The sequence below is a fragment of the Helianthus annuus genome, chromosome 7, assembly GCF_002127325.2.
Source record: "Helianthus annuus cultivar XRQ/B chromosome 7, HanXRQr2.0-SUNRISE, whole genome shotgun sequence".
NCBI lineage: Eukaryota > Viridiplantae > Streptophyta > Magnoliopsida > Asterales > Asteraceae > Helianthus > Helianthus annuus.
In genome coordinates this window covers 66,699,793-66,722,630 of record NC_035439.2, presented here as the reverse complement: position 1 = coordinate 66,722,630, position 22,838 = coordinate 66,699,793, and the positions used below count along the sequence as shown (strand labels likewise).

The 22,838-nt window shown below is 36.7% G+C and overlaps 2 protein-coding genes across 2 annotated transcripts; one reads left to right on the top strand and one right to left on the bottom strand.

Moving 5' to 3' along the window:
- Positions 1–6,411: 6,411 nt before the first annotated feature.
- On the top strand, positions 6,412–15,287 carry LOC110868120 (O-fucosyltransferase 38). Its single transcript, XM_022117206.2, has 10 exons — positions 6,412–6,676; positions 6,736–6,820; positions 7,427–7,494; positions 7,706–7,794; positions 7,882–8,059; positions 11,017–11,145; positions 13,284–13,420; positions 13,644–14,033; positions 14,225–14,320; positions 14,987–15,287. Exons 1-10 carry the CDS (start codon positions 6,488–6,490, stop codon positions 15,114–15,116), a joined length of 1,491 nt encoding a protein of 496 aa, XP_021972898.1. The 5' UTR covers positions 6,412–6,487; the 3' UTR covers positions 15,117–15,287.
- A 3,599-nt stretch (positions 15,288–18,886) lies between these two features.
- LOC110868121 (inositol-3-phosphate synthase) lies at positions 18,887–22,403 on the bottom strand. Its single transcript, XM_022117207.2, has 9 exons — positions 22,135–22,403; positions 21,969–22,037; positions 20,786–20,921; positions 20,145–20,619; positions 19,947–20,062; positions 19,681–19,857; positions 19,422–19,610; positions 19,279–19,341; positions 18,887–19,197 (listed from the first exon to the last, which is right to left on the bottom strand). The coding sequence occupies exons 1-9, from the start codon at positions 22,320–22,322 to the stop codon at positions 19,078–19,080; spliced, it is 1,533 nt and encodes a 510-aa protein (XP_021972899.1). The 5' UTR covers positions 22,323–22,403; the 3' UTR covers positions 18,887–19,077.
- Between the last annotated feature and the right edge of the window lie 435 nt (positions 22,404–22,838).

Sequence of the window (22,838 nt, the reverse complement as noted above, 5' to 3'; positions counted from 1 at the left end):
AACAATTGTACTAAGTATGCTAAGTAAACATACGAAGCAGAAATGTTTATGTAAATCAATGTGCCCATATGCTGAGTAAACATATGCAGCAGAAATGTTCATGTAAATCAATGTGTCCATATGCTGAGTAAACATATGCAACAGAAATGTTTATGTAAATCAATGTGTCCATACGCTGAGTAAACATATGCAACAGAAATGTTCATGTAAATCAATGTGTCCATATGCTGAGTAAACATATGCAACAGAAATGTAATGTGAATCAATGTACTAAGTACGCACACAATGGGCATACATAGCATGAAATGTAATGAAATCGTGTACTATAATGTACTAACAACATAGCAGGCATATGATGTGAAAACATGGAAAGCATGAATGTAACAGATAGGCACATTTGTTTCACCCCATAACAGTTTAGAAAACAGTAAAAGAGGGGTTCAATGTACTCACCTGAGATTGCTTTGTAGTTCTTGTATAATAACCAAATAATGCTAGAGATCACGGAATATCAAACGGCACCTAATAGGTAGCTATGTTAATATACCGAACCAAATCGGAAGGATCGGATAGTATGCGGGTTCGTAAACCAAACGAGTATAGAGACTCATGTAATATGGTTTAACAAAGCCTACATACTAAAATGAAACCTAACCTAAGTGCTTGCGACCCATCACGACCCGTTTAGGTAGCTTATGCTACCTTACGCGTCGTTCGCGTAGAACGCGTCTGGAACGCCTAACATCGTGACCACAAGGTATAACCTCGGAAGGTTATAGCTATGGTCACCTAATGTGTTTGGTCGGATCCTAATGATCGACCAAATGGGTCGGGTTCGAAAGTATAAGCGATGGTTTAGATCGCTTACCTTACGACCCTATATACGCACTATACTAAAAGTGACGAGCTAAGCATGTTAGAACATGCTTAACTAAGTTTAGAAAACAGGTTTGGCATCAAAACAAACGGCTTTGATGCTCACGAGTAGTTTGGCTACAAAATACGCAAGAATGCGCATTTTGGCCGAAACTACGACTCGTTACTGAGCCCAGATAATGTGGTGATCAGTAGGTATAGTCACTACGGACTATAACCATCGTGATCACCCTCACGTTATGAAGTTCTAATGAACTTCGCATCGACCATAAACTGGTCAATGCAGAAAGTCAACAAAACGTTGACTTTCGGACTCGAAAAGCGAATAAAAGAACGAAAGAATACTTACGGAGGGTCCCCGAATGCTAATCTAGACCAAAATGGCTCAGGTATGAAACAATGGTTCCAACTTAGAGCCTTAAGATCAGATTGTGTGGGTTTTGAGCAAAATGGGGGGGGGGTATTTATAGGAAAGGTGGAACCGTTAGGATCGTTTCTTGGATTTCGTATCACGATCTTGTCGGTCCACTTGTCACAATGTTGTGGTAAGTCAGAGGTTGCCCCTCATTTGCTGGAAGAGGCAAGGGCCATTTGGCCTTTCGAAACTTGAAGAGCCAATCAGCATTTAATGTGGGTTCTGCTGTACTGGGGACTCCTTACGGACCGTATGGCTTATGGCTTACGGTCCGTAAGCCCCTAGTTTGGCAGAATTGCAGTTTTGGTCCCTGCAGCACCAAAACTTGGTATTTGATGCGTTTTTGGCACGTTTAAGCCCCGTTAACTTCATTTCAAAGCTCTAAAATGATGTTAAAGTATAGGGGACTTGAAATATGCTCAAAAATATTCCGGATGTCGGTTCGTTTGGCCGTACGATCGCGATGTTCGCTTAATTACGACGGAATGCGCATAAGCGCGAAAGACGATCCAAATTGCGCGACGAATGGATTTTTCTCATGCCATACACTAAGGCATAATATAAGGATGCTTACATAAATTTTTGGATGTCCGGATGTATTCAGAACGTAAGTTATGCGCAAAAGTGCAAACTTGTGCACTTTTTGACACTTTTAGCCCCTGAATGATCCAAAAGTTTGTTTTAGCATACCAAACCCCTCAAAGCCTATTTCTAAGCTATGTAAAGGATATTTATGGTATGTTTAACTTATGGACATGTTCCGGAATGTTTGTTATAGTTCAAATTGGCATACTTTCGCAGTTTGTCAAGTTTAGTCCCTGTAAGCGAATTAACTTGTTTTTGCCATACCAAAGCCTTCAAAACTTATTTCTAAGTTATGTAAGGGTTATTTAAGGTATGTTGAGTATATGTTGATGTTCCGGAGTATTTGTCGCATTAAACTGAGTACGTTTACGCACCAGTTTGCATATAACTCCCTAGAAAGCGATGTAGAGCTCGAAATCGAACAAGAGTTGATATGTGCAAACGATACACATATTTATACAAGTCCAAAGTATGAAATACAATATTTCATTGGTTTGGCGTTTGTTTGATGGTTGAAGTGACACAGGTGTCACAGTATACAAGATACAAAGTCAAAAAATTGTGTTAATAAGATAATATATCTTATTTAACACAATTAAATATCTTTCTATGAAAATGATTTCATAAGAAAAAAAAAGAAAAAGAATTTTCCTTTGGAAAATGCAATCATCAGAAAGTTAAAAGGAAGTAAAAAGAATCTTTCCTTTTTGGAAAAAGATAGAAAAGTATTTTCTGGTGGAAAGGAATCTTTTCTTATGAAAAGAATCTTTTTATAAAGAAAGATATAATATCTCAAGTGGAAGGTTTCAACAGAAAGAAAGACAAGTTGGTGACAAAAAGAAGATAAGCCACACTAAAATAATGGATGGGCACACAAATCAACTTCCATCAACCAATCCCATTTGAGATATGATATGAAAATTCTCTATATATACATAATTCCTACGAAGGAATTATGTGTGTGCTTTTGTATTGTAATATTTCAACATAGAGTTTTCATGAGAGTTTACCCCCTGGTTTGGCCCAGGGGGTGACATTTAGATTCTAGTTTATTCTCAGATCGACCCCTTCTTCTTTAATTAATAATAATTAATTATTGAAGATACATCGCTCTCATTGTCTATATTTTTTACTCTTTTGAATATTTATATACTTCAAAAACACCCGTCTCAACGAGCGAAGAAAGTTGCACCGTTCAAACAGGGCCGTCGTAGGGGACCAACATAAGGCGATTACTGTTATGTATGCTGGCGCACCCCTACCTCCACGAGCACATGCTGCACCACCACCACCGCCGTGGCGGCTTATTGTATTTTGCTTTTGTTGTTTTTGGTTTAAAACATTGTAAATGTCATTTGTAAATGTTTATTAGGGCCGGCCCGTTAGTGTAATTGGGCTAGCGATGGCTTAGGGCCTCCAAAATAAAAAAAATAAATCTATATTTATGAAAAAAAGAATATTATATTTACGGTGATATTTGTTAACATTAATACAAATCTAGTTTGGTGGTAAGAACAAGATTTGGTTTTTGTAGAATGCTGGGTCCGAATCACACCTGCTATCCATTTTAAAAATTATTAATCACCTCACTCACTTTTTTAATAAAAAATTATAAATGTTTCTTTTTTAATCACCTCTCTTAATTTAATAAGCTAAAATATTTTATCCACACAATTTTTAACATGATACGTCCATGTAAAATTTTATTTAAAAAAAAATCGTTTCTAACTAAGACCATGTGTAGTGGTGGAACAAAATAATGCTCTCACCATGGGGCATTATTCGACACGTGTCATCTCAGTCAGCATGGGGCATTATTGCAAAAATGACGTAGTGGGGCATTATTCCAATAACGCCCCTACCAATCAATAAACAATTATTTTTTTATAGAGAAAAGAAAAAAAAAAGAAATGGCACCTTACACTTGGACCACTCCCATTGGCCACATCCAATTTGCATTTGACCACTTTAGCGTTTTTTTAAAAACGCCGGCTTGCAACATATTCAAATATAACGCCGGATAACGTCCGGTGTAGTTGGGGGGGGGTTTCATTTTTTTTTTAAAAAAACCACGCCTCACTACGGGTGGTCTAATAACAATAGTATACTTAAAACAAGTAGCATGTTTTAATTTCTTTCACACATAATGTAAGTTGTTATTTGTTAGGTTAAACTTTTTGACCAACTTAGATTTGATTTATGTATTAAGGTAATGCGTAGTGGGGCGTTTTGGCCCCTTATAGCGCCGTAATGGCGCCGTCTACACCACCCCAAAGGGCGTTATGCCCAAAAAAATTTTTGAAGCGCTTTGTTTTTCGCGGCGTGAAGAGGAAAGGATTTTGAATTTTTGACCGTTTACAAACGGTCACTTTATTAAAAAAAAATCAATTTATTTTTCAAACTTTCCTTTAAATCATTCTCCTCCCCTATTTTTTTACCACACACACTCAAACATTCTCATCTCTTCCATATTTTTTTTAAAATTCTTGACATTTTATACAATGCATCCATTCAACCGTGGCTTCATTCCTCCCCGATCTAGTGCGGACCCAAACCAAAGTGGTAATCCTACTCGCCCCGTGGCGCCGGTTCCCACTAGACGCAACCCTTTCGGCTCCGGTTTTCTCGATTACAATCAACAAAGTCCCGGGTTCATGAATCTTTTGAACCAACCGCTATCATGGGACCTTAATCTCTATGGGTGGAACCCAAATCAAAACACGGATGGGATGGGGTCATCTCAAGCGTTTGGGTCGGCTCAAGCTTTCGGCTCCCCACTACACGAACCCGATGTTGTTCCGGAGACGCAACCCGAGGTACCGGATACGCAACCGGAGACGCAAAAAGGAAAAGGAAAAGCAAAACGGGCACATAAAAAGAAAGTTGAAACCAACACCCGAGCGAAAAAAATGTGATAACGTGGGAGCCCGAAGAGGAGTATGCGTTAACCCGCGCTTTCATCGATGTTTCGGAGGACCCGGTCATATGTATGTTTATTTTTTTTCTGTTTTTAAATTTATTTTCTGTTTTTAAATTTATTTTCTGTTTTTAAATTTATTTTCTGTTTTTTATTTATTTTCTGTTTTTTATTTATTTTCTGTTTTTTTATTTTCTGTTTTTTTTATTTTCTGTTTTTTTTTTATTTTCTGTTTTTTTATTTTCTGTTTTGTTTTTTTTTCCGTTTTATATTTTATTTTCTGTTTTATATTTTATTTTCTGTTTCTTATTTATTTTCTGTTTTTTTTTAATTTTCTGTTTTGTTTTTATTTTCTGTTTTTTAAATTTTGAACTAACATTTTATTTTGTTTTTTTTTTTTAGCAAACAATCAAAGTAAAACCGTATTTTGGAACCGAATACGAGAACTCTTTTTCGAGCTCATGGGTAGAGGAGAGGAATACCGCCTACCGGACTCTATATCGGGGAAGTGGACCGATATAAACAGGAAATGCACAAACTTTCAAACCGTGTACCAACGCTTGTATTCCGGATGGAAAAGTGGAAGTAGCGATGAAGACATTACGCAAGAGGCATTGGTCGAGTATACGCAGGCTAATGGCCATTTCCCGTACATGAAGTGTTGGCAAATCCTTCGCCATAGCCCCAAATGGGCCGTCGTATCTACTCCAAGTGGTCGTTCGGGAAATACACGGCCATCAAAGAGGTCCAAAACAAACGAGTCGGGTGAACCCGAAACGCCAACCTCCGACGCTCGAAACACCGGCTTGAACGAGGATATTCCGGATGACGAGCCGGTGGAGGAGCTACCAAGACCGCCAAGCCGGGCGAAAAAACCCGAGTCGTCGTCGATGTCTATGGGAACGGATATGAGTAACGCATTTTCGGAGATAAACAAGCGACTTCAAGACATACACGAACTCGGTAACAAACGTTTGGAGGAGAACCGCGAAGTTACGGAGATTATGCGGGATCGACAATGGGCTCACGACTTTGAGTTCTACTCCAAACCGCATGACCACTTAACGGGAAAAGCTTTGAAAATGGCGTTGGCACAAAAGGAGCGGATTGAAAAAAAATATAATCTTTGATTGTGTAATTTTTTTATGCTAGTTTAATGTTTTTTTTTTCTAGTTTAATGTTTTTTAATTTTATTGTACTTTTTTTTTATTTAATGAAATGAATTTTATTTTTAAAAAAGTTACAAATGAATTAAAAAAATAAAAATTAAAAAATGAGTAATGATTACACAGGGGCTTTATGACTACGGCCTCAAATTGCATAACGCCCCATAAAGCCCCGGGGTGACGTGGCATGCCACATGTCGCATAACGCCCCTAAAAGGGCTTTATGACTACACATACCCTAAATCCCAACATTATTTGATTAGAAAAATCATCAGGTTTATATAATGGTTAAGTGTTTTATAACTTTCTTCCAAATATATTTCATCTTAGATACAATTTAGATTTGTTGTAAAATTATTTTTAGATCAAATCCCTAAAATATAAAATTTAGTAATGAAATCTGTAATTTGTCATTAGTTTAAATTACTGTTGCTAGAAATTAACGAACTCACTGCCGACAAAAAAAAAAAAAAAAAAAAACCCAAATAGATAGATAACCTTGACACTCCTTTTGAATTTCCGACTTGAATGAGAAACAAACGGAGATCCGATTCAATGGTTAGCAGTCGAGGAGGGGGAGGAAGTTCATCGTTGTGTAAACCGTCGTTTTCCACTATTCTTCGCTTCTTTATAGTCCTGATCTTGTTCATTTTCATCTTCAATTTCTATTCTAGAGGCATCTTAGAGGACGAGCAAAACCTAAATGTTTCCCAACAGGTTCGCTTTCAAATTCCATAACCTAGATTCAGATTCATTAGACTAATTCATTGCTTCAGCTTCCCCAGCCGCATGACAAACTCTGGGAAGCTCCTTTCAGTGATGGTTTACATTCATGTCTAAATCCTACTTCTAAGTATCAAGGTATCATCTACTCTTCTAATTAGCTTACCTAAGATTACTAGTTGTTCCTCAGTTACTTGAATCCAGCCGGCCTTACCTATAATTTTGTTAAATATATATTTATTTAATTAATAATTACTTTTATATATAAAGTCTATAATTATTATTATTAGATTAATAATAAAATGTATATAAATTAATTAATATATAATAAACGGCCGAACGAACTCGATCTTGAGCATAGTTGTCAATAGCGAGCTATAGATAGCAATAAAAGCGACAATTTATTTTTTATTTAAATTTAAGTAGCAATTAAATATAGCTATAAAATAGCTGGACTTTAGGTTTTTGTTAAATATACATATAAAGAAGCATATATACCAGGGTATTTTGATATAGTATACATATAAAATTTTTAATAAAAAAATTTCTAGTGTATCGCTATTTATAAAATAGCCGCCCGCTATTAATCACTATTCGCTGTGTAGTGTATTATGTATAGGTACCTTATCGCTATTCGCCATTAACAACTATGAATTCGATTTCTTGAGCTCTCGTGAGTTAAGCTAGTCGAGCTCGGGCTCGGCTCGTTTACTCCCCTTACTCATAATGAATCTACATTGTCAGCTCTTCAAGGAGGGGATCATTATATCACTGTAAGAAGCAATGGTGGACTCAATCAAATGCGTACCGGTGTGAGTATTGCTATTACTATATTCAGATTTTGTTCTATCATATGGTTGTTGAAAACACGATATATATTTTTGAGGCTGTAAACTTTAGTTTCTAATAAGATGCTGTTTGTGTTTAGCATGATACCACTGGTAAATCTGATTCAACTTTGTAAGGATTGCTTTCTGCTGCTAGCTCATTGTGAGCCAACTTTTGCTATTGTTATTTTGACAGATTGCTGATATGGTAGCTGTGTCGCGTATGATGAATGCAACCCTGGTAATTCCTGAACTTGATAAGCGCTCATTTTGGCAAGACAAAAGGTAATCATAAGTTCTACTCTGTCCCTCTCTTTTGCACATACATATTTATGATTAGTTAACTTTGTATTCTAATTGTGTGTTATGCAGTATATTTTCAGATATCTTTGATGAAGACCATTTCATTAATAGCTTAAAACGTGATGTCCGAATTATAAAGAAGCTTCCTCAGGAGTTGGACTCCGTACCTCGAGCAAGAAAACACTTCACATCTTGGGGTGGTTTAGGTTACTATGAAGAGATGACCAAATTATGGGCTGATTATCAGGTATGTTGTTTCCATACTTTGTTATGCCTTTCTACAGTCTTTCCAAGTGTCACTATGTTATTGCTTCAATGAAAGAGTTGAGTTATGGGCTTGGTTTTTAAATTGCGTGATGCGCTCCGATGCGTTTAGTCCAAAAATCTGATGCGTGATGCGCGCATCGAGCGCATCACGTATATGATGCGTTCTTTATAAAAAATAGTTAAAAATTATTTATACATAAAAACTTATAAAAACATACTTAAAGTAAAACAACTGACGTAATTAGAAGATAAGAGTTGTGTTTTTTGGTTCAAATCCAGCATACTAAGATGTTAATTATGGAAAAAACCGAACACAGTTCATAAAATCTGGAAAAAAAGCATAAGAAACAATGTCGCGTGCATCAGAGCGCATTATGCGATGAGCGCAGTATGCGAAATGCGCGCAATTTTCTCGCATCACGTAAACGCATCGCATCAGCTGTTGCGATGCGCTCTCATTAGTGCATCGGGTGCATCACGCATTATGCGCGCATTTTAAAACCAAGGTTATGGGTGACTAAAGAGACATGCATTGTGTGTGTGTGTATAAAGGTGGCATCTGCTTTGTGATATGGTTTTTACTTTTTTTGCATAGGCTTTCTTGTTACCGTTGCTCCAAGGTTCGCCCCTTTGGTATGGAACATGAGTATATATAGTTGTACTCTTATACTGGTTTGGTCAATGAGAATATACATGTTTATAATTATTAATTGCTCCTAAACATCTTACATCACTTGTTCATACATTAGCTTCTTTGGTACGATCCACTTCGAATTGCTTTATAGGCTTCTTTGTTAAGATATTAGCTACTTCAAGTAGTGTTGTTTGGTTCTCAAATAACAAAATACTAAACAATATTTCAGTTACTCTCTGCTACATATAGCTTAAGTAAATCAAATGGAAACATAAGAAAAAAGTAGATACCAAGTTTTCTTCTATTAGAATGAGACGACCTGAGGCTGAAGTCCGAGTTTCTCAGATAATACATTGCAGCAACAAGTCGATCTGATAAAATCATTAATACATGTCCATTTGTTTATCCTCTGTGGAAAGCATCAGCATGTTTAAAAATATGTGATTCAGGCCACTGTGAAAGAGCATTCAGCTTTTTCCCATGGTGCCTTTTTGTAGTTTTCATGTGGAATATTGGGTCTGAACCTAGTACATGGCCACATTGTTTTCGAAGGCGCAAAGGGTGAGCTTTGGGTCTAGACGCAAGGAGCTTATAAGGGAGGGCCTGAGATCAGCAAGGCGTATAGCATAAACATACCCTTTTGGGGGTTTTGGACATGTTTTAGGCTTTTTTAGGGCTAGTTCGACTGTTTGGGCTGGTTTCAGGCCATTTTTAGATGCTTCAGACCAGTTTGGTCGGAATTCGCAAAATTTTGCCGGAACTTACATGATTTTTTCTGGAATCTCGCTGGGGCGCCTGGATGTCCGCAAGGCGTTTTCCCTGTGCCTCACTTTTCCTAGGTCGTCTTTGACAACTATGCATGGCCCATGCGTATGGTTTGTCACTGAGAAGTTGTAACGGCAAGACAAGACAAGGCTTGTCATTATTTAGACTGCAATTATGGTTTAAATATTGATGACTAGTAACCAAAAGGGGGTTATGGTGGCTAGTTAAGATCCTTGCGTATCGCCCCCTCATTAGAACGGCCTTTTTGGTACCTAATTGGTGTAAGGTTAACAATGAGCCAAAACAACACACATGCGACAAGTCAACATTTTGTCCTATGTTCTTACATTCAGTAATGTCATTCTGTTTTGATGTGTAAGCACATGTAGACTATTTCAGAATCTTGTTATTAGACGCACATGAATAGAGTGTTATTTTACGTATTCCTTTAGTAAGAAATTTCTTTCTTCTTTCATTCATGTTATTTAATTCCTTAAGAGTGTATATTTTATTTTTTCGTATTCCTTTAGTAATAATTTTTTTTTCTTCTTTCATTCATGTTATTTCATTCCTGAAGAGTGTATATTAGTGTTTCTGCAACTACCTCCATTGTATGAATAGTGTTATTTTTTCGTATTCCTTTAGTAATAAATTTCTTTCTTCTTTCATTCATGTTATTTCATTCCTTAAGAGTGTATATTAGTGTTTCTGCAACTTTCCTTCCATCACCTCCGTTGTAGAGTGCCAGTCTGTTGTCTTATTGATTATATATACGGGTTCTCTTGTTATTTCTTTACGTTGAGATGTTTTTATGTGTAACCAAAGTTCATACTGTAAAACCCTCGTCTGTTTGTTGTGTTCAGGTGTCTATTCTGCTTTTCCTTTTGGTCCTTCTGCCCTTCCCATCTCTTCTGTTATGGTTGGTCGCCTGTCTTTTTCGAGTCAGTGTGTTTGCTATATTTCATGCACATCCGTCATCTCTACATTACATAGTTTATATTCAGAAATTATTTATATACAAAAGTGAATAGGAAAAACCTATTGGTTATATGAATATCCAGATTTTATTTATGCTGACTTCGTATTTCCAGTTACCTGTACACGTACAAAAAAGGTTGTTTGGCTATGTATGTCTGTTTATATTTCGAGTTATGTAGTCTTAAGGCTTCCTTTATGGTTGAAAAATTACAAGTTTTGTCCTTTATCTTTATACCACTTTTCAGGCGGTGTCCTTTTTAACGAATTTTATGGTTTTTTAACTGGGTTGGGTGTAAAGGACTAAACTTGCAACAAAATACCTAGTAAAGGACACCGCCTGTCAACATTCGTTAAAAAGGACATCGCCTGAAAAGTGGTATAAAGATAAAGGACAAAACTTGTAATTTTTCCTTATTTCTTTGGATCTCAATTTCTGTCTACATAACCAACCCTTTTGGTCCCATTTATTAGGGTATTAATCATTAAATAACTAACTTTTTCACACGTAATCATAAGTATGTGCAGTCATATATTATTTGACATCATTGGTTCTTGTGCAGGTGATTCATGTTCCAAAATCAGATTCGCGACTAGCTAACAATGATCTGCCATTAGATATCCAGAGATTGCGTTGTCGTGCTCTTTATCATGCTCTTCGATTTTCTCCTTCTATTGAGACCCTTGGGAAGGTATGGGATTTCACTCATAGATCCATCTTGGTAAATAAATTTTCCCAGCATAATCTTTAATTGCACCATGCAATATTTTGTTCCCGCCATCATGATGACACATATGTAATGAAACTTAACGAATCATGACTACAAAGAGTTTGGATGATAATCATGCATACCATTTGCAAATGTATCAAGCTTGAGAACTCCTATCTATTTTTATTGATTAAACAACAATGTTGTTTACTTGTATGTTGGTAGATTTCAAGAAGTCATATATGCGGATTAATTTAACGTTGTAGAGCACATAGTTGTCGATAGCGAATAGCGACAAGGCACCTATAGGCTACGTAGCGAATTGCGACAAATAGCGACGGCTATTTTATAAATAGCGATTACACTAGAAGACACAAGCGCGCAAGATGGAGGTAGCAGAGATGAAGATGCTGAGGTGGATGTGTGGACACACGAGGTTGGATCGGATAAGAAATGAGGTTTTTAGGGAGAGATTAGGAGTGGTTAGTATATCGGATAAGATTAAGGAGGGGAGATTGAGATGGTTTGGGCATGTGAAGCGGAGACAAACGACAACACCAGTTAGAGTAGTGGAAACTCTTACTGTGGAGGGGAAGAGAGGAAGAGGCAGACCCAAACTGACATGGGAAGAGCAGATTAGGCATGATTTACTAGAGTTGCATCTTTCTGAGGACATGGTCCAAGATAGGACTTCGTGGAGGCGTAGGATTAGGGTTAAGGACTTCTAGAGGATACTGCAGTAAGGTCTTAGGTGTATTTTAGGGAAGTAGGTTTTCTTATTCTTTTAAGTGACTTTACCGACGATTGACTTCTTGTGTATATGCCCAAATGATGTTGTATGCTATTATACATGATTTACATTATACTGTGCCACTTTGATCACTTGCTTCGTATAGGTGACTTCTTTTTTCTATAGTCTATTTTTCTATGTTCTTGGACTTGATGTGTTTGGTTTGGTTTGCTGTTCGTTTTGGAGCCGAGGGTCTCTTCTGGAAGCAGCCTCTCTATCCCTAGGGATAGAGGCAAGGTCTGTTTACATCCCACCCTCCCCAGACCCTATGAGTAGCTTTACTATTTGTGGGATTCACTGGGTATGGTTGTTGTTGTTGTTGATTACACTAGAAAAAGATTTTTGAAAATTTTTATATGTATATTACATCAAAATACCCTTGTATATATGCTATTTTACATGTATATTTAACAAAAACTAATAGTTAGTAGCAAAAGTTTAGGACTTATATGTTGGGCGTGTGAATGAAAGTCTCAAAAGGTGGTAAATACTTTGTCCCACATTGGTGTGTGAACAAAGTTAGTGGTTGTTTATAAGGTAAAGTCTTTACTACTCCATTGTAGCTTTATGACATGTTTTACCACAAGTCCTACCCGTGTGCAGGGGGTGCAAAAAATGAGTTTCTGAACTTGAATATAATTGAACTCATGCATAGCAAAAAATGAGTTTCTGAACTGGAATATAATTGAACTCATGCATGCCCGCACGTCCTGCGGACACGAATGCAGCTCCGAAAACCCGGGCCCACGTGGGCCAGTTTTTGCACAATTTAACCTTCTGCTTTTATAAGCAGATTATGCAGTTTTTTTTTGTATTAAAAAATGGCCCAAACGAGAGGTGAAAAACTAAACTAAACACTAAAAAAATACCTAGCTGTCGTTAACTTCGCTATTCGTCGCTAAGACCATATAGCGACACTTGGTCGCAAGGCTACATAGCGCGCTATAGCCGCTATTAACAACTATCGTAGAGCAGAGCCTAATGGTACCATTTATAATCCTACACTTGTAAACAATATTTTCCAGCGTATTCTTCTATCACATCATTAAGTTTTTTTTTTTTTTTTATTTTTTTTTTTATTTATTCTTGATGATACTTGGCCTGTAAAGAGAATACAGAAACCAGTATTAGGAAGAGTTGGGATTACACCCTTATTTGTAAGTAATATGTCAAAATTGTCATCTCTACTAGTATTGGCTTTGAGAAGTTTCTTAGGTTTATTTGTTAGGAAAGAGAGAGATACTGGTTTGTATAGTTAAATGTTGGTGAAGTCATGGATGGGGATTTCTTTTATATTAGGCCCTGAGCATACATGATGGTGACTCCGCAGAAGCTAGTTGAACGGCTCAGATCACGTGGGGGAAGATATATATCTCTTCATCTGAGATACGAGAAAGATATGCTGGCTTTCTCTGGTTGTACATATGGCTTGTCTGATTCGGAATCTGAAGAGCTCAGATTGCTTAGGTATGCTTTTATCCTTAGAAAAATAAAATGCAAGCAAGGGTGTAAACGAGCTTATTTTTAAGCCGGGCCCATCATTTAAACAAGCTTATTTATAGGGTCGAGCTTGTTTAAGCTCAGCTCGATTCGAGTTTTTGGCGAACGCATCTCGAGTAGCTCACGAGTGGGTTGGCTCGTTTACACCCCTAAATGCAAGCAATCCATCACTAAATTTTGTGGATTGCAGGGAGAATACAAATCACTGGAAAGTAAAGAAAATCAATTCAACTGAGCAGAGAATTGCAGGTTTATGTCCATTAACTCCCAAAGAGGTTGGAATTTTTCTTCAGGCTCTTGGTTATCCTCCTTCAACCATCGTATATGTCGCTGCTGGTGAAATTTATGCTCATCTTTCGGACCTCACTTCTCGTTTCCCAAACGTATTATTCAAGGAATTGATAGCGACTGAAGAAGAGCTGAAAGCATACTCCAATCATGCATCCCAAACAGCAGCACTTGATTATATTATCTCTCTAGAGAGTGATGTGTTCATACCGACACATTCTGGTAACATGGCAAGGGCTGTTGAGGGCCATCGGAGACTTTTAGGCCACCGCAAAACTATTACTCCTGACAGGTACTCACACATTGACCTTTTTGTTTTCACTTGTATGAATCAGTCTGCAAAAGATTTTTTTTTTTTTTTTTTTTTTTGGGGGGGGGGGGGGTGGGGTTCCCTAGACCCTACCATATGAGTAGGATTTTACTTGGTACGTTTGTTTGTTTGTTTGTATATAACCACTAATTCATTTAAGGAACTTTTACCAGGAAAGGTCTTGTGGAAATATTTGATAAGTTGGAAAGTGGACAACTTAACGAAGGAGCATCATTGCAACATCTTGTTAAGCACTTGCATCAGAAAAGGTAATCATCTCCTTTCACTAAATGTACCTTTTAATCTTTTGTCCATAAAAGAAGTTATTTATCTTCTAACCTTGTTAAGCACTTGCATCATATTATATATGTATAATATCATATCCCAAATGATGAATAATTATTTAGGGAAATAATTATGATTAGTAGTATAATGCATATCCAAAGTAAGCAAAAAGTTATTGATAAATAACATTCTTATGTTATTTACATACACATACATCCATAGGATTAGGTTCAAGAGTGAACACTAGTGTAGCTTGCGAACTGAGTGAACTAATCCTGGCCATACACGTGTGTAGATCAATGGCCAGGATTTGATGTTGAAATACACTTGTGTATTTTACGATTTGATGATGAGATCCTGGCCATACATGTGTGTAGATCAATGGCCAGGATTTGTTCACTTAGTTCGCAAATACACTAGTGTTCACTCTAGAACCCCACCCTCCATCCATATGTTTAAATATATGTGGTTTAAGATCATTACATAATCTTATATGCATGTGTGCATGCATGCTCGCACGGTAGCTATTTATTGGGCCTAACAGTTGGACTATATAGCCTAGCCCAATAGGTGGGGCCCTATACAGTTGGCATTTAAACCCGGCCCTTCATATCATACCAGTAATTTTTTTTACCTATATATTTTTTCAGGCAAGGCGCTCCAAGGAAACGAGAGGGTGCGCCAGATGGAATCAGAGGACGAGCGCGGTACAAGGCTGAGGAATCTTTTTACCAAAATCCATATCCTGAATGCATTTGCAGATCTAAACATAGAACATAATTCAACTTCACTTGCAGTCTAGCAGCTACCATTGTTTTAAGGATTTGTATATCATGCGGTACAACTTTTACAACATATGTCATATTTTGTTACATTTTACCATGTCTTTTCTTTATTCCATTTCTTTGAATGATGGGTCAAAAGAAAGAACTAAAGGGCACTTCTTGACAAGATCTCCAAGGCAAACACTCATTTATATGATTTTAGCTTTTATATAATACCATCAAATATACAAAAAATTAAACACCTATTTTTTTTTTCTCTTAGACAGACATGAAGATATTGATCTAGTAGAGTAATTTGAGATTAGTGTGTTTTAGTAATGGTGTCAATCGAATTCCAAACATTGATATGGTAGTGATTGTGTGACTTTTACATTACACAATTTTTCTACACTAATGATTTTGGTTTTAAATTACAAAAATCGTTATTTATGTTGATGCCAGATTGCAAACTATGTTCTTTACCTTCAATAATTACAGAAAACGTACTCTATGTTTACAAACTCTTGCACGGTTCGTCCTTTACAATAAACCCAGTTTATTTTCATGGTTTAATCTGACAAGTGGACCTCTTTTGAGGGCAAATTACACTTCTTACCAATTATTTATATAAAACTATTTTATAAAATAAAACATATAAAAATTTATGCCCCATCATCACCATTTTCATGGTTAAATTTCCACCACCACCACCACCATCTACTTTGCCATCATGCACTAAGAAATTGAAAGGTTGCACAAATATTGAATGGGATGAAAGAAATTGAAGGGCTCTGGATAGTGGACAAAACACATCATCAAAGTTCTCTGCTTCTAAGCACATGGGGCAAAAGTTCCTAAAAGCTGTGCAAGTAAAAAGCCCAATTTTTTAATAAAAAAAAAGTAAAAAATCCAAATTGAAGTTGAATCCGGTCAAAACGATGGATCCTCCTCTTAATGAGAAAGATCATTAGAGATTTTTGTTACTTGATTCCATGGGTTAGCTTGAGACAGTTTAACCAGGATAAAAAATGATGGTGGGGCGGGTGGTGGTGGTGCAACGGCGAGGTGTTGCGATGGCGGTGGTGCTGCGATTAGAGGCGTCTTCGAGAATTCACATGCCCTGTTCGAGCTTGAAAAAATATGCCCTTCCGTACAAGGGCGAAGCTTGATATTTCCGACCGGGGGTCGAAAACATATATACCTAATGAAATTATAAAACCGGGGGTCGAAAACGTATATACCTAAAAAGTTCTATACGAAAACTACATACCGGACAATACTGTGCGAAAAGTTCGGGGGTCGGTCGGCCCTGGCCCCTGCAAAGCTGCGCCCCTGCTTCTGTAATATTTTATTATTTAAAAAAAAAACAGAGTACATTACTTTTTGAGTCCCTGTGTTTTAGTGGTTTTAACCACTTGAGTCCAAAATCAAAAAGTTTAACACTCCGAGTCCTTAACCGCTCATTTTATAACGTTTTTAGTCCATGTGTTTTAGTGGTTTTAACCACTTGAGTCCAAAATAAAAAAAATACAAATGTTAAAAAATGGACTCAAAACGTTATAAAATGAGCGGTTAGAGACTCAACGCGTTAGATTTTTTGATTTTGTATTCAAATGGTTAAAACCATTAAAACATAGTGACTCAAAAAGTAATTTACTCTAAAAAATAATAATCAAATTAGTATTGGGCTCAATAAACCTAATGCCAAGTGGACTAAATTCCAAACCATAAAAAATAAAAAAAATAATAATCAAATTAGTATTGGGCTCAATAAAACTAATGTCAAATAAGCTAAATTCTAAACTATAAAAAATTATTTGTAAATAGGCTTATATTGGAATTGGTATACGTTTACTGTTTAAAAAAAATAACATATACATATCGGATTTTTTTAAAATCGCGTGCCCCTTAAAATCACGGGCCTTGTGCGGAGGTCCTCCCCGCACTCCTTCAAAGCCGGCACTGGCTGCGATGGCCGTGGTGTTGCAATGGCGGAGGTGCTGCACTAGATTGTAGAGAGAGAGTTTGGAGAGAGAGTATTTATTTTAGTATCTTCGTATTTAGGGTAAAATGATCAAAATACCCTCTTGTAGGGTTTACTTTGTCAGATTTAACCATAAAAATTACTTGAATTATGGCCAAAAGATATAGTTTGCAAACATAGAGTATGTTTTCTGTAATTATTGAAGGTAAATGACATAGTTTGTAATCTGGTGTCAACATAAAGTACGATCTTTGTAATTTACTCAAATTAAAATAAGTTTTTTAAGAGTAAATTACAAAAATCGTCCTTTATGTTGACACTAGATTGCAAAGTGTGTTATTTATCTTCAAAAAGTACAAAAAAACGTACTCGATGTTTACAAACCCCTACACATTATGTCTTTTATCCCTAGCTTAGTTATTTTTCTTTGTTAAGTGGGTGTGAAATGACCTAAATACCCTTACTGTTAAATAAATAACTAAAAAGTTAAAAGAAATATAATTAATATTTAAAAATTTATATGAGACCCACCACCCACCCCACCCTCTTCATCTTCCCCAATCTTCATCACCTCCACCTTTTACCACCACCACCTTACCCCGCCGGAAAAACGCCACCACCTCACCATTTCTGTCGGTGCCCCCATACTGTTGAATGAAAATGGTAGTTTGAATTTGTAAATTAAAGCATAAAAAGCAATTAGACTTATTACCACCGAGATTTCACCCCCACATCGGCGCTGAAAAAATGAATTCATGCACAAAAAGATAGAAGAAATACATCATATTTTAACTGCGAGGACAACAAGCAGGTATTTGTTTGGATGACAAATTACCGGTGGAGAATGGTAGCAGCGGAGGTGATAGAAAATTGAAAGAAGAAGATGGGGGTACAATAGTGACATCTTTTAGATAGAGAATGGGTTTTAGGTTTCTTTCTAGACGGTAATTAACTGCTTTGAATAATTGAACCAGGCCTCAACTGAAACTGACGATGATACTCAGTTGAAGAATGAGGCTTCAATTTGGGGGATTGAGGGAAGAGCAAAGGGGGTTATTTGGACATAGAGCGTTGATAGGAGGCGAGCATGGTCGTAAGAAACACACATCTTGAAACAGAGGCAGATGGTCGAACTGGAGAAGCAGAGGATAGAGTTTACTAAGGCTTTGGAGATTGAAATGATGAAGTTGTTGATGGAGTCGCAGGTGCAGCTGCGGAAATTGAAGCGGTCCAAGAGGAATTCGAATACAGGTATGTTTAACTAGTGTTGCACCGACAGAAATGGTAAGGTGGTGGCGTTTTTCCGGCGAGGTGAGGTGGTGGTGGTGAAAGGTGAAGATTGGTGAAAAGATGAAGAGGGTGGGGTGGGTGATTTTTAAATATTAATTATATTTCTTTTAACTTTTAGTTATTTATTTAATAATAAGGGTATTTAGGTCATTTCACACCCACTTAATAATGAAAAATAACTAAGTTAGGGATAAAGGACATAATGTGTAGGTGTTTGCAAACATCAAGTACCGTATTTTTGAAGATAAAGGACACACTTTACAATCTAGTGTTAACATAAATAACGATTTTTGTAATTTACTCTTTTTTAATAATTTGGTATGTTTTGTTTTGGTGTAGGTACGAACAGGAATAAATATTTATATGTGTGTATATTATATTTATAATTATTATTTATATATGTATGTCTAAAACTTGATTAATTGGACTCTTTTCCCAAATAAACTATCCCCAATTTATATGTATGTATGTATGTATGACATCACCAAAAAAAAAAAAAAAAAAGCAAAATGTGAGACATAAGAAAGGATGGAGCTTGCATATTCACCACAAAAACTAGGGTTTATTTTGAGATATATTCATCTCCAAATAAATACTTTTAACAACAAAGCAAACTAGCAAAGCACAGCACAGGACAGACGTTACATTTGAAAATGCAAATAACGTATTGATAATTTAAATAAGCCAGCCATGCCCAGATAGATCACTTGTACTCCAAGATCATGTTGTTTTCTGGTGCCAATCCAACACATGCCCTCATTATGTTCTCGAGCATCGCCCTCTGCTTCGCTAGCGCATTCACCACTGGTGTACCCGGCGGCACCTGTTTCAATCAATCACTTTAGTCCCCACGCCCATGTGACCACTTACATAACACAACAAACTAAAAGATTCCATATCTTACCAGAGGGGCCTTTGTAAGGTAGCTCAGAATCGTAGCCACCGGATGGAACGAATGGAACTTACCCTGCAATAACATCATTACATGAACATTATTGATCTTAGCCAAAGCTAAAAACAATTAAATACAAGAGAACCCAATCGAACCTCGGTTTCAGCTTTAAGTTGGATGCGGGTACTGAGCTCAGCAAGGAGGACCAAGTCCAAGATGATTGGAGCGGCCAACAGAGAGTCCTCACATGTGTTGTGTAGGACGATTGTGCTTTTACCGCCCATGAATATCTCAGACGTGTACTCGTCCATTGCTCTCTTGCTGTCTCCGACGTATGGCACGTACTAAACAAACACGTTCACAACATTAGTCCTATGTCAAAAAATTCACTCATATGGTGTTATCAAGACATACCTTGATGACGACCACATGGTCGGGATGCTCCCCGGGCTCGTACAAGATGGCGTTGCTTGAAACCATGTCATCAACAACATTGCTCTTGGAGATCTCCTTGGATCTGAATGTCTGTGGGGCCGAGAGGTTCATTCCGTCGTTGTTTCCCAAGTGATTGTAGCTCACAATTGATGTTGGCTGTGTTATCAAATCAACCATTCAATTTTCTTTTTTCTTTTTTCTTTTTTTTTTTTTTACTTTTAAATAAGATTATCACAATTATCTACCTTAATGCCAGCTCCAACAAGGAAGTCAACAAGAACAGACTTCATCTTGGTTTGACCACTTTTAAAGTCATCACCACCAATCAAGCTGTTTCTCTTGATAGCCAAATCAATAACCCCTATATCCACCACAAATAAAAATCAGCATACACAAACACAACAAAAACAAACATGAACACAACCATGAAAGCAAGCAGCTACCTGGTACAAAAGTGTTTTGTGGGCTGCCATTAATGAAAGGCACATTTTCAAGAATGCAAGCAATAGCATACAAGGTGGATGGTGAAATCTCTGCCTCATTTCTGTCCAATGATGCAAACAGGCTTTCCATTGTGTCATTAAGCCCGACCATTACATTGCTGTATCTTTCGGTGTTTGCAGTCCAGAGTACCACCACTTTGTCTACCTTGTTAGCCTCCTTAAACTCCCTGATGTCCTTAATGATCTTTTGGATCTGTTCGTTTTTGGTTCCCTTGATGACATTGTCAGCACGCTCGCCTTGGTTGGCTGCGATGAAGTCCGGGTCAAAGACACCAGGGAGTGGGACCATGGACTCCATGTAAGGCCTTAACTGCTTCTGGAGATCAATGTCCAACACCTTGGCTCTGGCCATGGAATCAGCCAAGTTCATGCTGCTTATGTCCCATCCCCCAAACACTATGTCATCTGGGTTCACCTATACCATATTATTTCATATTCCATCAATATACAATTTTTCTAAATTGTGTTACTTTACTTTTATTTATTTATTTATTTATGGCAAACCAACATACTCCTAATATTAACCATCAATATTGCACACATATAATATAATAAATTGAGGTTTCACATGCATAGCATACCATAGGGAGGAGGCTCTTGAAAGGGGCATAGATCTCCTCTCCATTAAATGACCCAACTCTTATGGTTGATGCTTGAGTCAGAGAACCAAAGTAGTTGGCTTGTTGCACCTTTTCTTTAGTTGCCCAAGAGATTCCCCTGTTCCATTCACAATATATTTATTATTATTATTATTCAATTAAACAACAAAAAGACAAGAGAAGAAAGCTACTCTTGTTTATTTGCAGAAAAATGACACACAACTTTATTAATTGTTATGTGTCATAAAAATACTTTTTGGGCCAAGAACAACCTAGTGGAGATAAAGGTGACAAGGATTTGACATAAAGTAAACAAAATCCCTTTATTAATAAATAGGTTTCACTTAGTCTATCAGTAATAGTTATAAAACATGAATACATCATCACATCACATGACTCCCATACATTTCATCTTAAATAAACTAAGCCTTTCTGATTTCCTTGATTAAAGAAATAATAATTTGTCTGTTAATAATACTTATGCTAACAAAATATATTTTGGCATTATATATGCAAGGGCCTTGTCACCATCCCACTTGTGTTGCTTTCGGGTCAAAGATATATTGTTTTAATTTACGTATCCTTGTTTAACAAGGAACATGTCAAGTTGATCACAATATGTGGTTCATGTTACATGTACATGCACACCAAAGTGCATGTTACCTAGCAGTATCTGGTTCAAGTCCACGTTAAACAAATATATAGATTTACTAGTGGGACAGAGTGTGTGCAAGTTGGCCGTCAAAAATAAAAGTAACATGTAGAAATTGCATCTGATTCGACTCAAAACAAAAACAGATAGAATACAAAATTTTCATCTTAAATTAATCTTTTCTACTAAGGTGCTGAAAAAAAAAATAAAACTCAACCCAAAAGACTAGTCTCGGAGTCTATAAACCCACACTCAACTCATATCACCTTTGTCAGAATGTGTGTAGAAGTTTGTTGTTTCAAACAGCGAACTACCTAGTTTTGAAAACAATTTTCAAGACTACCTAAACACACTCTTTTTTCCTTCAATATATCATATGATATGAAGAAGTCAGTTTCGTTTTCGATTGGTGAGGAAAAGGTAATGTTACATGTACATGCAGAATGTACAAAATTTAAGTTAGAATCGCATAAAAAAACATGGATGGGTAATTTTAATTAATGAAATACTCACTCCCGATTAGCGATAACACCCGCAGTTAGGGTAGACCCATTGTTGCCTCCCCATCCAACAAGCATAACCCTAAAATCACAAACCACACAAATCAGAAATCAGAAATCAAAGAAACCAACACAAGAACAAGAAGAATAATAAAATAAAATAAAATAAAAATACGAACCCTAGCTTAGGAACATTAGTTTGGGTTTTAAACTCGTATTTAACAGTTTTTGGCTTAACAACCCATTGATAAGCACCGTTTTTCTCCTCGTGAACAAGCTCCGTGGTGTCGTAATTGTACAAAGAGTGAATTTCATCCTCACTGTACTTGACATTGGGGCTTTCAACCTTAAAGCTCTCGATAAACATTTTCTATGTTTTTAAACAACAATTGAAATTGAATAAGAGAGAGAATTAAAAGTGAGTGAGAGGTGGTGGTGATTTCTGGAACGGGGAGTGAGTAGTGTATATATAGAGATATAGCGTTGTGGTAGGTACCAAAAACACGTGTTAGTAGGTAAGTGGCGGTGGGTCCCACACTGGTGAGCACCGTTGATGGAATCTTCACAACAGGGAGTCACAACCGTAGATGGAATCATCAAAAGCAAAAGCCATCCATTTCTCTGTTTTTTATTCTAGCCTAAAAACAAAACTAAATTTATTAAATAGTTATTTTAATTTTTTATCATATTAGTGTTGGTGTTTTTTTAATTAACAAATCAGAAGCATCACGTTGTATATGAAAGAAATTAGTTTAATAATGTTTAAATAGTAATTTGAATATAAAAAAAACATACTTGATGCTTGCTTTGTATCTTTTCATATCAAGTTGTTTGGCTATATCTCTCTCATGTAAGGATACCTACCACCTATATCATACATACT

Bases quoted from the DNA above. Each gene is read 5' to 3' on its own strand.
- LOC110868120 (XM_022117206.2), top strand. From the start codon at position 6,488: ATGAGAAACAAACGGAGATCCGATTCAATGGTTAGCAGTCGAGGAGGG. The intron at 7,495-7,705 runs GTGAGTATTGCT...TTATTTTGACAG, and splicing joins TCAATCAAATGCGTACCGGT to ATTGCTGATATGGTAGCTGT. The intron at 11,146-13,283 runs GTATGGGATTTC...GTGACTCCGCAG, and splicing joins CTATTGAGACCCTTGGGAAG to AAGCTAGTTGAACGGCTCAG.
- LOC110868121 (XM_022117207.2), bottom strand. From the start codon at position 22,322: ATGTTTATCGAGAGCTTTAAGGTTGAAAGCCCCAATGTCAAGTACAGT. The intron at 20,620-20,785 runs GTATGCTATGCA...AATATGGTATAG, and splicing joins TCAAGAGCCTCCTCCCTATG to GTGAACCCAGATGACATAGT. The intron at 19,858-19,946 runs GTAGATAATTGT...TTGATAACACAG, and splicing joins TTGTTGGAGCTGGCATTAAG to CCAACATCAATTGTGAGCTA.